This window comes from Macaca fascicularis, chromosome 14 (assembly GCF_037993035.2).
Source record: "Macaca fascicularis isolate 582-1 chromosome 14, T2T-MFA8v1.1".
NCBI lineage: Eukaryota > Metazoa > Chordata > Mammalia > Primates > Cercopithecidae > Macaca > Macaca fascicularis.
In genome coordinates this window covers 110,708,634-110,725,275 of record NC_088388.1, presented here as the reverse complement: position 1 = coordinate 110,725,275, position 16,642 = coordinate 110,708,634, and the positions used below count along the sequence as shown (strand labels likewise).

Here is a 16,642-nt window from a genome sequence, read left to right as displayed (position 1 = left end):
AGCAGGCTATCTAGCGTTCCAGAATTATACGATTTTCTTTACACTTATCTTCCTCAGCATTTTCTAGTATATATTGGTCTAACTGCAAAAACAGCAGGATGCTACAGCCAGTTTTGCCACAGCAGTTTCTATCTGTGAGCACCATGACATATGATGTTGCTGACTTTGGGCCAATTAAGGTAGACTGTATTGTCAGAGCCTGTGTGCCTCAGAGCTGAGATGGTGCATGAAATGCTTTTGTGAGCATAATCTTGAAATGCCTTCACACTTATTTACTGGAGCAATTAAAGTTCCTCTGTCATCTTGAAACAATGGTTTTTATACTTAGGCAATTTATATATTAAGGAGAAATAATGGTCCATTCGTATATAATGGTCACTTATGTCTTAGACCCTAGATAAGATGGGGCTGCACACCTCACTATTCACTGGCTCTTTCTGAGAAAAGGAAAAGGTTTTAATAGGCCTATGACACATAGCCACATGATCTGTTTAGAAATGTAAGTAGGTTAATTTCTCAAATGTTTAAGTTCCTAAAATCTAAACCTGCTTTTTTTATTGTTTATTTTTCTCAGATCATTTATTCTTTCTTCCATTGTCTGTCTGTCCAACTCTTCTCCAGTTAGCAAATATTGATTGAACACTGCCAGGCACTATGATAGACTGTAGGTAGACAGAGATAAACAACAGTACATACCAGGTCCCTGTCCTCTTGGACCTTACAATACAATGGTGAGGCTGACCTTCAACAAATAGCCACGCAAATCAATAGGTAATTACAATATGTACTATGTGCTTGAAGAGGAAAGTACAGGGTGTTGCAAGTGGAACAGTGGGGAGACACTTGGAGTCTTCCTGGTATGTTCCTTAGTCAGCTGGTTGGGCAGGTTTGGAGATCAGAAAGTATTTACTGAATATCTGGTATGTCCTTGTTATAGAGTTAGATTCTTTTTTATTTTATTTTTTATTTTTTGAGAGGGAGTCTCGCTCTGTCGCCCAGGCTGGTGTGCAGTGGCATGACCTTGGCTCACTACAACCTCTGCCTCCTGTGTCCAAGTGATTCTCCTGCCTCAGCCTCCCAAGTAGCTGGGACTACAGGCACATGCCACCACGCCTGGCTAATTTTTTGTATTTTTTAGTAGAGACAGGGTTTCACCATGTTAGCCAGGATGGTCTCAATCTTCTGACCTTGTGATCCACCTGCCTCAGCCTGCCAAAGTGCTGGGATTACAGGCATGAGCCACCACGCCCGGCCTAGAGTTAGATTCTTTAAGGCACATAAAATAAGTGATTAGACACAGACTTTTCCCTTGAATAACTTATAACTTTTGTAGGAAGACCTACACACATGAAAACAACTTGAAAATAGTGTTAAGACCAGACCAGGCACAGTGGCTCACACCTGTAATCCCAGCACTTTGGGAGGCCGAGGCAGGCAGATCATGAGATCAGGAGATTGAGACCATCCTGGCTAACACGGTGAAACCCTCTCTCTACTAAAAATACAAAAAATTGGCTGGGCGTGGTGGCGGGCGCCTATAGTCGCAGCTACTTGGGAGGCTGAGGCAGGAGAATGGTGTGAACCTGGGAGGCAGAGCTTGTAGTGAGCCGAGATCGCGCCACTGCACTCCAGCCTGGGCGACAGAGCGAGACTCCATCTCAGAAAAAAAGAAAATAGTGTTAAGACCATAGAGGCACCAAATCATGCTAGAACTTTAAAAAAAGGAGGGACCTATGGAGGTTAGAGTACACTTGGAAGGCTTCCTGAAAGAGGGGGTGCTTGAGCTGAAGAAAAGTAGGATTAAATAAGTACTGGTGGTAAGGAGGGAAGAATCACTTATTTAATTCAAGAAGCAATCATGAGTAAAAGTGGAAAAATATAAAATGCCTGTTGGATGAGGGGCCTAAAAGTCAGCATCAAAAAGTTCTATTTACCTCTTTGGGTGGTTTGAATTTGCTTTTATGTAAGGTAATCTATAATGTATCATCCATATCAGAAGTCTTTTGAAAGTAAAAGGGGTCCTGTCCTGGATAAATTGAAATATATGATCATCTTGCTTTAATATGACCCGAATAAAGAGACTTGTTCCAAAAAGCAGGATGGCAGAAAGAAGATATATAGATATAGTTTCTTTGCTCCACAGTCCATTTACTATATGAATTTGCCCATAGTTTACTTATTTGATTTAACTTGCTGACATTTCTTATTATTGTAGCCTAGATTGGGCCTCAGCTGTCTGAAAGAGAAGCAATTGGTGTAGTTTGAAGGCAGTACCAGCATGTTTGTTTGTTTGTTTGTTTGTTTAAAAAAAAAAATGGAATTGACCAGGCACGGTGGCTCACTCCTGTAATCCCAGCACTTTGGGAGGCCAAGGCGAGTGGATCATGAGGTGAAGAGATCGAGACCATCGTAGCCAACATAGTGAAACCCCGTCTTTACTAAAAATACAAAAATTAGCTGGGCGTGGTGGTGCGTGCCTGTAGTCCCAGCTACTCGGGAGGCTGAAGCAGGAGAATCGCTTGAACCCAGGAGGTGGAGGTTGGAGTGAGCTGAGATCACACCACTGCACTCCAGCCTGGTGACAGAGCGAGACTGAGTCTCAACAACAACAACAAAAAAATTATACTGTGAGTTATATGTAATTGGAGTCTCCACTTCTGGGAGTTGCAACCTAAAGATGATTGGGACAATTTTGTGATTGGGGCAAATTTAGGAATTCCACATGTCTGTGAATGTATGAAGAAGCCTGTTGAAGTTGTTGCAAGATAAGCAACATCCTTATCGTTGGACTGATGGAGTAGTACTTACTAAATAAGGCTAAATGGTATTAGACCATTTGGGAGAATGACAGCCCAGATGTTCATTCACTTCTTTTCCTAATTGGCTGCTGCTTTGCCTTATTAGAGGCCTACAAACCCCAGACCCCATTAGTTTGAGAGAAGATCCAGGCATAAGATCTTAATCACCATGTTCTAGTCCCTGCTCACACAACTAGTACCAGAGCTGCAACTTCCATTCCCTGAGTTTGCCATGTCTCTCTGGCTAATTTTATAAAGGTTTATCAAACTCTCAGGATATGGAATCCAAGCTATTTGACAATATCACTTTTTAGACCAGACACATTTGTTACTCTGGCCATCTCATATTACATACTTTCTAAAATAAAAGAGAATTTTTTTTTTCTTCAAAGCATGATATAATTGCTACACGAATGAAATAGCTGACAAGTGGGCAGATGTATTGCCTACTCTGAGAGTCCCCAGAGAGGAGTGAAGGGAGAGGGTTGCAATAAATCACCAGCTCAATGGTGGGTGCCTATCTAAGTGTGCTGAGAGTGTTTGGTTGTAGGAGTCTGGTGGGAAATGCCTCTCCAGGATATTGGAGTTGGCTTCATGAGCAACAAGGCCTGTTTGTAGCTTCGGAAACAAGTTGGGAGTCCCTGTCAGTGCTCTGCACAGCCACTTTCCACCCACTGTTTCTTCCTTCATTATAGGTCCCTTTTGTCTTGCTTGCTTGCTTTGCTTTCACCTTTAGTTTGGGGATTGTGAGATTTTATTTTTCTCTATTTTTTTTCTTTTTGAGACAGGGTCTCGCTCTGTTGCCCACGCTGGAGTGCAGTGACACAATCTCTGTTCACTGCAACCTCCACCTCCTGGGCTCAAGCCATCCGCCCATCTCAGCCTCCCGAATAGGTGGGACTACAGGCACGGACTACCACGCCTGAATTCTGTGTTTTTTGTAGAGACAGGGTTTCACCATGTTGGCCAGGCAATTGCAGATGAAGGGTAAATACAAATAAGGAGTTAGATGTGAAACCTTTGGCTGGTATGGCAGGAGAGGGGCCTTTTCTAGTCAAAAGGCCTCTGCAGCAGCAAGTTGGGGACTGTGCTGATAACATATACTGCTTATTATGTTCTTTCAGTGTCTAGCATAAGATTCTCAGTGGCCACTGAACTTTGGCTGTTCTGGGGACTTTACTAAGACCATGGCTCTCCTTTTAGCCTCTAAGAGGTGAACCCAGCAGCTCTGAGGCCTAAAGAGTCCATGGCACTTACATTCATTTTTGTCCTATGTTGTAGAGAGTAATCTGGTTGAAGGGAGCCAGCCCTTAGCTCCAGCATAAGCAGAACTATTTCTCTGTGGAAGATAAGACCATTGGATTGATCACTATAAAGGGCAAATTAGCCAGAAGCATTTGTTCCAGCTATTGCTGTGTAACAGTCATCCATACTTAGTGGCGTAAAACAACAATAGTTGATTATTGTTTCTTCTCATGGTTCTGGGAGTTGATGGGCTCAACCAGCCAGTTCTTTCTCAGGATCTCTAATGCATTAGCCATCAGATAGTGGCTGGGGCTGGAGGCAGCTGAGCGGCTTTCTCACTCATATGTCTGGATGCTGGCTCTTGGCTAGATCTCAGCTGGGGCTGTCAGCCAGAACACCTATCTGTGTCTTCTCTATGTGGCTTGGGCTTCCTTATAGCATGGTGGCTGACTTCCAAGAGTAAGCATCTCAAGATCTGCATAGTTTTTTTTGACCTAGCCTTGGAAGTCACACAGTATCACTTCCTCCTCGTTCTGTTCATTGGCAGCAAGCCAGTTGAATAACTCATGCTCAAGGGGAAAAGAATTAGGCTTCCTCTGTTGATGGGAGGAGTGTGAAAGAAGTATGGACATGCTTTAAATCCACTACGTATCTTGCAACGCCATTCTCCATCCAAACTGGATAATCTTTGCAACTTTTCTTTTTAAAGGTGATTTCTTACAGAAGAGGCATATGGTATACGCAATAGTCCAGCAGGCTGTTTCCATCTGCAGCTTCTTATTACCCAGGTGGAAGGGGAGACTCCACCCCATGGCAGAATTTGGTTACAGGCCAACAGTTTGACATGCTTCAGATGGTGCTTCCATCCTTTGGGTAGAATTAGTTCTCCCTCCTAAGCAGTAATTGAAGTGTTTTTGTTTTTTCCCTGCATGTCAATCATGGTGGTACCCTTAGCTTCCTCAGCAATGCCAAGAATACTGAGAAACAGGAAGAAGAGATCAGAGTTTCTATACTTTGGTATTTATCAACTTTTATTCTCTTATACTTTCTGTTTCACTCTCTGTCAGTTTTTGGCTTTTCCTCCTCTTATTCTCCCAGGATGCTTTCTTGAGACCCTTCATCTGGCAGAGCTACCCCAGGCCAGATTTGGCTTCAAAACACATGGTGTTTTGCCATTATTCAGTTGCTTAATCATTAAAATCTGCTGACATTTTAAGACGAATAAACCTTTTTTCATTTTTCTGAAGCTTAGAGAGTCTGCTTTCTATTGTTGTGAAATGAGTTCTCTAGAAAGAAACCATTTACAGACCATCTGTTCTCTAAGTCCATGCCATAGAGGCTCTCAGGTTTGAAGAGCATGTAACCTGTTTTAGGACCACAGCTACTTTTAGCTGCCTTAGCCTAAGCAGGCAGCATCATTTGAGGTCTTTGTTCTGAGTTCCTTGAGAGTTAGAACCACATTACATGTTGATTCTCTACAACTCCTAGTACATTATAGAGTCTTAGAAAATATGTATTGATTATGTATTTCACATTCTTAAAACTGGATTTATACTAGAGTAAATAGAAAAAAGATGGTATAAGGTTTTCTTCAGAAGCTTCTGGTGCCCTTATTTGGTAAAATAAAGATTATTGAGTTATTTTAAAGCATACTCGTTGTTTATTTCATCTCTGTAAAGCTTGCCAGAATCATTTGCTGATGTGACCCCCAATCCTTCTATTTGTCACATAAAAGAAGCCCAAATGAGGGTCCGAAGAGCAGGGATAAAAACTCTCTCGAATGTTGTCATCTTCTCCACAGGACTGATGAATGGAACATAGAGTACCTTTATATCTAAGTAACTGTCAGATGGGAAAAAAGTCTGGTGAAGAGCATTTCTCCAGCAACCTTGATGGGACTGAGGTCAGAAAATAGCCAGTTGCCTAACAGCATTTTTCCCCAGTTCCTCATTCTGAATATTTGCTAAAGGTGACTGATCAAAAGGTTATGATGTTATGCCAGATGTTGGCCAAGGCCACAAATCGGTGGAATGATTCACTCTGTATGCCAGTCTCACGATGCCATGATTCTGGTTTGTGCCTCAGTAAACTTCCCAGTCATTACATATAATGGATTTTTGGAGGTTGCTCCAGATAGTCAAAATCATGAATATTTATTGAACATCAAGGGTCTACTGAACATGCCTGCTCAAAGTAAAATATACTGGTCACGTGGATAATGCTGATTCAGCAAATTCTGTGTAAACGGCCACCTGCGGGGTATATTGCCATTATACAATTATGGGACCTTCTGCAGTATATTTTCTTTGCCACATGCCTTCCATGCCTCCCTTGCACTCTGACATCCCATAGCCACCACCGTCCCCCAACTCCCCACTCTAGACTTCTGCTTTGCTGTGCCCCGTGTAATGGCTTTAGGATTGAATTGCTTAGGAAGAGAACAGAAAAAATAACTTCAGATTATTTTTGATATTTCCTTTTCCTTGTGGAAGAGGAATATTGTAAGAAGGGTGGGAGGTAAACCAGATGCTCTGGTTTAAGAGTCACAGCATAGGCATTAATTCATTCACAGACTATTTGTTGAGGACTTTCTGTGGCACTTTCCTAAAAACTAGAGATAGAGCAGTTAGATAAAATTCCATCCTCAAGGGACTGGTGGAGTATAACATACAGCGTGGAACTCCTCTTTTGTATAACAGGGTAGTAAGTCACCTTTGCATTAGTTATCATTAAAATAATGTCTCTCACCACATTTCCTGTTAAAAACATAACCATCACATTTTTGCTGCATACCAGCTTTTTGAGACGTGCTTAAATTGCTTGATATGGAACGATAGATTGACTGTCACTAAGTCTTGAAGGAATTCTGAGATTCTCTTCAGAACTGAAGATAGCTGCAAAAGCCAAGTTCTGCACTAACGGTTGTAGAAAATCTCTCACTGAAAGGTGAGCTAAATGCAAGTGAGAAAGAAACTAACTTGAAAAAGCTGCAGCTGGAAAGACAACTGGCAGTGGGCTTAGATTACAGGTTTACAGGGGATATTAATGCTTGGACGGATGGATGGATGGATGGATGGATGGATGGATGGATGGATGGATGGATGGATGGTTGGATGGATGGATGATGGGATGGATGGATGGATGGATGGATAGGTAGGTAGGTAGGTAGGTAGATAGATAGATAGATAGATAGATAGATAGATAGATAGATAAGAGAAGAAACAAAGAAAGAGAGGAGAGGAGAAGAGAGAAGAGGAGAAAGAAGACAGGACAAGACCTGGGCCAGGCATGGTGGCTCATGCCTGCAGTCCCACTATTTTGGGAGGCTAAGGCCACAGGATTGCTTGAAGCTTTAAGACCATCCAGGGCAACATATTGAGACTCTGTCTCTATAAATAATAATAATGATAATAAATTAGCTGGGTGTGGTGGCACATACCTGTAGTCCCCATTACTCTGGAGACAGATCAGGGAGGATCACTTGAACCCAGGAGGTTGAGGCTGCAGTGACCTATAATCATGCCACTGCACTCCAGCCTGGACAACAGAGCAAGATCCTGTCTTTTAAAAGAGAAAGAAAACCTGGATACTAGGATGTTTTCTTTTTAAAATGAAAAATTGACCCAGCATTTCCATTTGTGCCTGCTGAACTGGTGACATCAGGGACTGGCAGCCAGTCATTCATTGACGTCAGCAAGAGCAGATTTAAATCTCCACAGCCGAATGCTCCTCAGCCCTGATAAATAGGGCTGGTAATTGAATTAGAAAACATTCTGAGCCGTGAGCTAATTATGCTGTTCAGGCAATTGCTTTGTCCAGGTCTGTTTCATCCTTGAATCACTTGAGTGACTTTCTCACTGGCAGGGGAAGTATTTCAGTTTCCATGATAGAGGCACATATTTATGTCTCCCTAAATCATGCTGCCTGTGCTGCCCTAGGGCAGTACTTTGGCATTTCACTTTATTACAGACATTATTGTATGAGTTTTGATAGGTATTAGTTTTGTCTGTGAATCAGTCTGATCTCTGTTTCCGTGTGTATAAATGTGTGCACCACATGTCATTCCAGTGCACAACTGCTCTTTCCTTTTTTTTTTTTTTTGAGCCAGAGTTTCGCTCTGTCACCCAGGCTGGAGTGCAGTGGCTCGATCTCGGCTCACTGCAAGCTCCGCCTCCTGGGTTCACGCTATTCTCCTGCCTCAGCCTCCCGAGTAGCTGGGACTACAGGTGGGCACCACCATGCCTGGCTAATTTTTTATATTTTTAGTAGAGACGGGTTTTCACCATGTTAGCCAGGATGGTCTCGCTCTCCTAACCTCGTGATCCGCCCTCCTCGGCCTCCCAAAGTGCTGGGATTACTGGCGTGAGCCACCGCGCCCGGCCTCCTCTTTCCTTTTATAAAGGTAAATTACCAATTTGGTTTCCTTTTTTCAATAACAATACAACAATTCAAAATGCCCCAGTTATGCTTAGTATATTAAAGCTTTTGATGACAAAATAATCTAGAACAGCAGCTGGAATGTTAGAAAGGAAGAATTCAAGCCAGCTTGTTCTTTTGGTTAAATACACACACACACACACACACACACACACACACACACACACACACACAAGCTAGGTGCAGTGATTCATACCTGTAATCCTAGCACATTGGGAGGCCAAGATGGGAGGACTGCTTGAGCCCAGGAGTTTGAGACCAGTCTGGGCAACATAGTATAACCCCGTCTCTACAAAAAGTAAAAAGCTGGGAATGGTGGCACACACCTTAGTCCCAACTACTCAGGAGGCTAAGATGGGAGGATCACTTGAACCCTTGAGGTCAAGGCTGCAGTGAGTGAGCTGGGATCACACTACTACATTCCAGCCCAGGTGAAAGAGTGAGATCCTGTCTCAAAAGAAAAAAAAGAAATTACAATATATTCCCATCCCAGCTTAGAGATGAGAATGGCCTAAGCATATATTGGCTGCTTTCTGATTCCATCTTCTGGAAGAAATTAGTTAGTGGCTTTGTGTGTCATAGATAGATAATGCCATTAAAGATCACAACCAGAATCTGCAGGAGAAAAGGAGGTTTGCCTTCTAAAGGATTTTTTCCCAGTGCCACACTCTGATGTTAAATAGATCCTTCTTAGCTTTTCCTTCTATGTAATTCTCGCCTTTTTTGTAGTTTTGTGTTCTGGTTTAACTAGAAATGCCTCCTTATTTCCTGAATACATTATTTAGAATTTGATGCCGAATTTCTTGTGATTATACACTGAGGGAGCTTGGCAAATCAGGATGTTTCTTGGATCTCATGATGTAGCTAAGTCAGACCCATGTTTGTCCTTAGCAAAATAGTTATTCCAAACCACAAATTCACTTGGACTTTGAATTCCTCATTGACAGTAGGAGGAACCATCATTGTGTTCCTGGCATTTAACCCATTGCTTGACATGGAGCTCATTTATCTGTAGTTAAACTAAATTGAATTAAACTCATATCTCATTTCTGTGATATCCTTCCCTCTCTCTCTTCAGCAGTCCATCCATTCATCCTTCCTTCCATCCAACATTTGTTTTTCAGCATTTACCATATGCCAGACACATGTCGGCAGATAAAACAGGCATGGCCCCTGGAATTTGGGTGTGTTTTGTGGGGGAGGGTAGATAATAAACTAGTTAACCAACAAATAAATAATACAAATTGTGAACTGTATAATGAAGAAACACACAGGTGCACTGAGAGAAAAGAAGTGAGAGGTGGAAACCTAGGATTTCCTAGGATTGTTGGAAGACCTCCCAAAGGAGGTAACTTTTTTTTTTTTTCCCTGAGACAGAGTCTCGCCCTGTCACCCAGGCTGGAGTGCAGTGGCACAATCTTGGCTCACTGCAACATCCACCTCCCAGGTTCAAGTGATTCTCCTGCCTCAGCATCCCAAATAATTGGGATTACAGGCGGGTGCCACCACAGCCGGCTGATTTTGTATTTTAGTAGAGATGGGGTTTCACCATGTTGGCCAGACTGGTCTCGAACTCCTGACCTCAAGTGATCCACCCGCCTTGGCCTCCCAAAGTGCTGGGATTACAGGTGTGAGCCTCTGTGCCTGGCCAAAGGAGGTAACTTTTAAGCTGAGACATGAAAAATGAGATGAACTCGGTCATGAGAAAAACAGGGTAGAAGAGTGTTCCTGGGTAAGGCAACAGCATATGCAAGGGCTCTAAGGTAGGAGCTTGTATTTTTGAAGAACTGAAAGGGGGCTGGGGTGACCGGAGTGTAGAGGTCCAGGAGGAAGATGGCACAAGGTGAGGTGGGACAATCAGGCAAGGGCTGGATCTCCTAGGGATTTGTAGGCAGTGAGAAAGAGTTTGGGATTTATTCAGCCCACCTCTAGTTGCTGCTGAATGCACAGAGTATTAACCTGAGATGCCTGTAGATTTGGTTATGGTTAGACAAGTTGCTTTTCCTGCTTAGTGTACCTTGGAATACTGGATGGATAAAATGAAATGATGTGCTACATGTTTATTAAATGCTGCTTATACACCTACCTACCCAGCCTTCAGCATTTGACCTCCCGTCTGAATGTTTGCATTATCACTTTGAACTTCTGTGTCAGTTGTTTAGAATTTACCATATGCTAAGTTATGATGATGTATCGTTCATAATCTGTTCTACCCAATTAGCTTATTAGCCCTTTGAGAAGAGAGACTTATATGTCTTCAGAGCCAGCACACAAATGCTTACATATAGTAGGCACATTGATTTTTTTGTTTGTTTGGTTGCTTTTTGTTTTTGAAAATTGAGGGTTTCCTTTATTTAAAAATTTGTCTACTGGTTTTAAAACATTATTATAAGTAATAAATTTATCTTTTATATATATTTGAAATTTTTAATCATAGCAAATGGAAAACCAAGTAGATTGTTTGTAAAACAAGCAAATAAATAAATAACATAGCGTAAAGTACAAAGTAAAAGTCCTTTGCTATATCATAGGGACTGCATAATTTTCATTTTAATTGATACTGCTAAAACTGCCTTTCTAAGTGGCTATGCAGGTTTACACTTTTACTGGCAATATCTGTTTCTTGATTCCTCATCAGTGTTTGAGACTGTCAGGCTTTTTAACTTTTCCAAACCTGATTATTGAAAATTGTGTCTAGTCTTACATTTCCCTGATTCCTGGTAAGATTGATCATTATTTAATGTTTATCAACCATTTGCATTTCTCTTCTGTAATCATATCTTTTGTCATTTTTCCTGTTGAATTGTCTTACTGATCGCCCAGTTTATATAGTCTAGATTCAAATCGTCTGGTACATATGTTGCATTTTCTCCCAATCTCTTTTATTTTTTACCCTTGTTTTAGCTTCTCTTTTGAACTCAACAATAATGCATAGTAATCCTTCTTCTATTTCAGTCCAGCTAGTTATTTTTTAACTTTTTTTGTTTTTCAGAAATGTGATTTTGCTGTGTTTGCCCAGGTTGCCCTTGAACTCCTGGGCCCAAGCAATTCTTTCATGTACCCAGGATTACAGGAACACACCACAACACCTGCCTAGTCAGTGTTTTATTTTGTTTTGTTTTGTTTTGTTTTTGAGACAGAGTGTTGCCCCATCACCCAGGCTGGAGTGCAGTGGCGCAATCTCAGTTTACTACAAGCTCCATCTCCCAGGTTCAAGCAATTCTCCTGCCTCAGCCACCCAAGTAGCTGAGATTAAAGGCACCCGCCACCATGCCTGGCTAATTTTTGTATTTTTAGTAGAGACAGAGTTTCACCATGTTGGCTAGACTGGTCTTGAACTCCTGACCTCAAGTGAGCCACTGCGCCCGGCTGCTAGTCAGTGTTTTTGATGATGATATATCCCATGTGCAGACCAAGATAGTTTTTTAAATTATTATTATTCTTTTCTCTCTCTTTTATTCACACCTAGTGATCAGGAAATATTTTTTTTCCAACTCCTGAGTGGAATCAGAATAAGATCATTTTCTGATAATTTCAGAAAATGATCATTTTTTTGAACATGATCTATCAGCCTACCAGGAAAATAGTCATCACCATTTACTATCTCAGTCCAATGGACCCTCTTTGTCTTCTATATTTTTGCCTTTTTTTTTTTTTTTTTTTTTTTGAGACAGGGTCTCGCTCTGTCACCCAAGCTGGAGTGCAGTGGCACAATCTCGGCTCACTGCAGCCTCCACCCCCCAGGTTCAAACAGTTGTCCTGCCTCAGCCTCCTGAGTAGCTGGGATTACAGGCACGCTGTAATTTTTGTACTTTTAGTAGAGACGGGGTTTCACCATCTTGGCCAGGCTGGTCTTGAACTCCTGACTTCGTGATCCACCCGCCTTGGCCTCCCAAAGTCCTAGGATTATAGGTGTGAGCCATTGCGTCTGGCCTATTTTTAAGTTATTTTATAGGCTGGGCATGGTGGCTCATATCTGTAATCCTAACACTTTGGAAGGCTGAGGCAGGTGGATTTATTGAGCTCAGGAGTTCAAGGCCAGCTTGGATAACATAATGAAACCCCATCTCTACAAAAAATAAAAAATTAGCTAGGCACACCTGTAGCCCAGCTACTCAGAAAGCTGAGGCGGGAGGATTGCTTGAGCTCAGGAGGTCAAGGCTGCAGTGAACTATGATCATGCTACCACACTCTAGCTTGGGCAACAGAGCGAGACCCTGTCTCAAAATAAATAAATGAAAATAAGTATAATTTATCTTTGTTCTTTGGAAGACTCTAAAAAGAATAAAATTATGAACTAGCAATCCTCCCAAATAGTAAGGAATTGCTACAAAAAGAAAGTAAAAACCTGGGACAGGTGAGGTAGCTCACACCTGTAATCTCAACACTTTGGGATTCCGAGGCAGGAGGATTGTTTGAGTCCAGGAGTTCAAGGCCAGTCTGAGCAAAATAGTGAGACCCTGTCTTTTGGGGAAAAAAAAAAAAAAAGAAAGTTGAAAACTAAAATTGGGTCCACTGGACCCTGAGGTTATACCAAGGACTGAGTTGACCAGAAATATACAATGACTATATTAATGAAGCTTTTATTATAGAGTCAACTAAAATGGAAATTACACTTATTAGTTTTATACTTTCTTTACTAAAGCTTGTAGGAATTTGCTCTATTTTGCATCTTTCTGTTCTACCCTTTACCCTTCACCTTATTTGTGCAGTGTAGATGAAAAGGGTAAATTTTCTTTCTTTTTTTTTTTTTTTTTTAGACACTGTCTCACTCTGTCACCCAGGCTGGAGTGCAGTGGCATGATCACAGCTCACTGCAGCCTCAACCTCCTGGGCTTATGGGCTCATGCCGTACTACCAGCTCAGACTTCAGAATAGCTGGGACTGCGGGTGTGTGCCAACCTGCCAGGCTAATTTTTAAACATTTTTTTGTAAACACAGGCCTCACTTTGTTGCCCAGGCTGGGCTCAAACTCCTGGGCTCAAGCAATCCTCCCACCTCAGCCTCTCAAAATATTGGAATTACAGGCCTGAGCCACCGTGCCTGGCCATTAACTTCTCCTTGACTGGGGTAGATCCTTCCTCCTTCTGTTCATTTTATTTGTAGGAGCCCTGCTTTGTCTCATGTCTCTTCTCCAAACCTCTTTTCTCTATCAAAGCCCTTGATAGAGTTCACTGTTGAAGTAAAGTGAATCTCACAGAGCACAGGGCACTGCCAGCGTCCTAGTTGGGAAGAATCTCTAAGAGGCATGCATGCCAAGCACAGTGTCATTGTGTGCAGGCATTGTAGGAGTCTGCCAAACCCAAGGGTAGGCTGCCAGTACAAATGCCACGTTGACATGACATTTACAAGTTTAGAATTTGGAAAAGGACTGGCAGTGGAACACCTTCAGCTACCTCATTCAGGATGGCAGTAACTAGGCCAACTTTTGATTTTCAGACTCAGAAATCAGAGTCAGGAAGTAATACTCCATACAGAATTTAAAACTATCACTACAACTTTTTCTAGGAGATGACAAATCCTGTTAGTCTGTTCCTGGGATGCATGATAAACCATAATGGTTAAGAGTGCAGACTCTGGAGTCAAACCTGCATTTGAATGAGGCCTCTGTCACTTACTGTGTAACCCTGTGCAATTTGAAGCCCTAGTTTCCCTTTTATAAAATAGGGATAATAATGCCACTTCCTCATAGAATTATCAAATGGATTAAATCATATATTTATTTTTATTTTTTTATTTTTGTTGAGATGGAGTCTCGCTCTGTCGCCTATGCTAGAGTGCAGTGGCGTGACCTCGGTTCACTGCAACCTCTACCTCCCAGGTTCAAGCAATTCTCCTGCCTCAGCCTCCCAAGTAGCTGGGATTACAGGCATGCGCCACCATGCCCGGCTAATTTTTTTGTATTTATTAATTTAATAGAGACAGAGTTTCAACATGTTGGTCAGGCTGGTCTCGACCTCCTGATCTCAAATGATCTGCTTGCCTCGGCCTCTGAAAGTGCTGGAATTACAGGCGTGAGCCACTGTGCCCGGCCGATAATATATTTAAAATATAAGCACTTTTCACATTCTTCAGAAATTCATGAGAAATTTAGGTTTTCAGTTCTTATGTTTCAGTAATAAGTAGATATATTATAATTTACCAGGGACATGTTATCACAACATGAACTTGTGTGTAGACGCTTTCCTTGACTTAGACAATACTGGAACACTATGCACAGGCACCCAGGATGTAGTTTTCTTCCCCTCTCCAGGAAAACTTAGAGCTGGAGTCCAGGCCATTTGAGTACTTGGCGTCTCTACAGTTTCTTAGATGCAGAAACCATTTTGGTGTTAAGAATTCATTTCAGCAATAGCAGTCCTTTGATTGACCTGGAATTTTTCTATGACACATTCTAATGCAAAATGAAGACCTAGGGCTCTTCTGAAGGATATACTGTAGCATATTAGGGACAATAATAAATTTTCATTTAGGTGACAAGGTACTCGGCCTTGATTAAGTCTTTTATCATGATCTAGTACCTAAGTAATAGGCTTTTCTGTGCCACTTGAATAAAATATAATCCTTACTACAGATCTTAGTTTATTTCTTTTAATTACATTTAGTACCATTAGTAAATTCTCCCAAGTGATAAAATTCTCTTTTTTAACCCTTGTTTTTCAGATCTTCAAAGCTGCTGCGGGCATTCTATGTCCCTTTCCTGTCAGATCAGTATACGGTGTATGTAAACTACACCATCCTCAAACCCCGGAAAGCAAAGCAAATCAGGAAGAAAAGTGGAGGTTAGCAACACACCTGTGGCCCCAAAGGACAACCGTCTTGTTAACTAGTGATTCCAGTGACCTGACTCCCTGCAAGTCATCGCCTGTAACATTTGTAATAAAGGTCTTCTGACACGAATACTGGAATCTGGGTGCTCTGGGCTAGTCAAAGTCTATTTCAAACTCTAGTCAAAAATCACATTTGCTCCTTTTGTGTCACGTCTCTGTTCTGCATGTAAACTTTTTGCAGCTAGGCAGAGAAAGGCCCTAAAGCACAGATAGATATATTGCTCCATATCTCATTGTTTTTCCTCTGTTCAATTATTTACTAGACCGGAGAAGAGCAGAACCAACTTACAGGAAGAATTGAAAATCCTGGGACTGGATGGCTGTGTTAAGCTGTTCTCCACACTCTGGCCTGGCATCTGAGAACTAGCAAGCCTCTCTTAGGCCATATGGGCTTCTCCACCAAAGCTGTTTGGCAGCTCCTAGCAGACCTTCTTGTTCAAATCCTCGTGCTGAAAATGAACATAGCCTAGTTGCCAGCCCACATGTCCTTTTCACCTCCAGCAAGACTAAGCTGCTTTAAAGCACTTCACAGAACTAGGACCCTGTCCTGGAGCTATCTCAGGAAAAAGGTGACCATTTGAGGAACTGTGACCTAATTTTATTATAATGATGCCTCTAATTTTCATTTCCTTTACAACCCACTGTAACTATATGGTTGTATTGTTTTTTTGTTTAGTTTTAGCATGCTATGTTTTGAATTCTAGACTCCTCCGTGTGAAGATACCAACAGACAAAACTACAACTGTATAGGACATATTTGGAGAAAATTTTATCAATTGATAGACTTGGATGACATCACATTTTTAAGTAATGTAATCTGAGGCCACTGCTGAGGAAATTAAGAATTTTCCTTTTTTTTTTTAACCACCCCCAGTGAAAAGGACCAGTGTATATTTATAGCACCTATTTTTTAGTTCTGTCTGTTGTGAGGCACATCCTGCATGGGGCACTTCTAGTCAAATAGGCAATTATAAGGACCTAATTAAAATGTAATAAGTATATACTATTACTTTAAAAGCCTGGCCGGGCGCGGTGGCTCAAGCCTGTAATCCCAGCACTTTGGGAGGCCGAGACGGGCGGATCATGAGGTCAGGAGATCGAGACCATCCTGGCTAATACGGTGAAACCCCGTCTCTACTAAAAAATACAAAAAACTAGCCGGGTGAAGTGGCGGGTGCCTGTAGTCCCAGCTACTCGGGAGGCTGAGGCAGGAGAATGGCGTGAACCCGAGAGGAGGAGCTTGCAGTGAGCTGAGATCCGGCCACTGCACTCCAGCCTGGGTGACAGAGCAAGACTCCGTCTCAAAAAAAAAAAAAAAAAAAAAAAAAGCCT

The 16,642-nt window shown here is 41.9% G+C and overlaps 1 protein-coding gene across 8 annotated transcripts in view; it reads left to right on the top strand.

The window, feature by feature from the left end:
- The window catches only part of ALG9 (ALG9 alpha-1,2-mannosyltransferase), a 90,649-nt gene extending 74,351 nt beyond the window's left edge, over window positions 1-16,298 (top strand). For 5 of the 8 annotated variants that reach the window (XM_074015182.1, XM_045371036.2, XM_065529643.2 and 2 more), the window contains one exon: window positions 15,144-15,380. In XM_074015182.1, coding sequence (XP_073871283.1) covers window positions 15,144-15,267 — 124 coding nt within the window. In that variant the 3' untranslated portion in view covers window positions 15,268-15,380. Of the gene's footprint in view, window positions 1-4,997; window positions 5,061-15,143; window positions 15,381-15,573 lie in introns of those variants that run through there. The other 3 variants (XM_074015179.1, XM_005579591.5, XM_005579594.4) reach the window with 2 other exon arrangements.
- The last annotated feature ends 344 nt before the right edge of the window (window positions 16,299-16,642 follow it).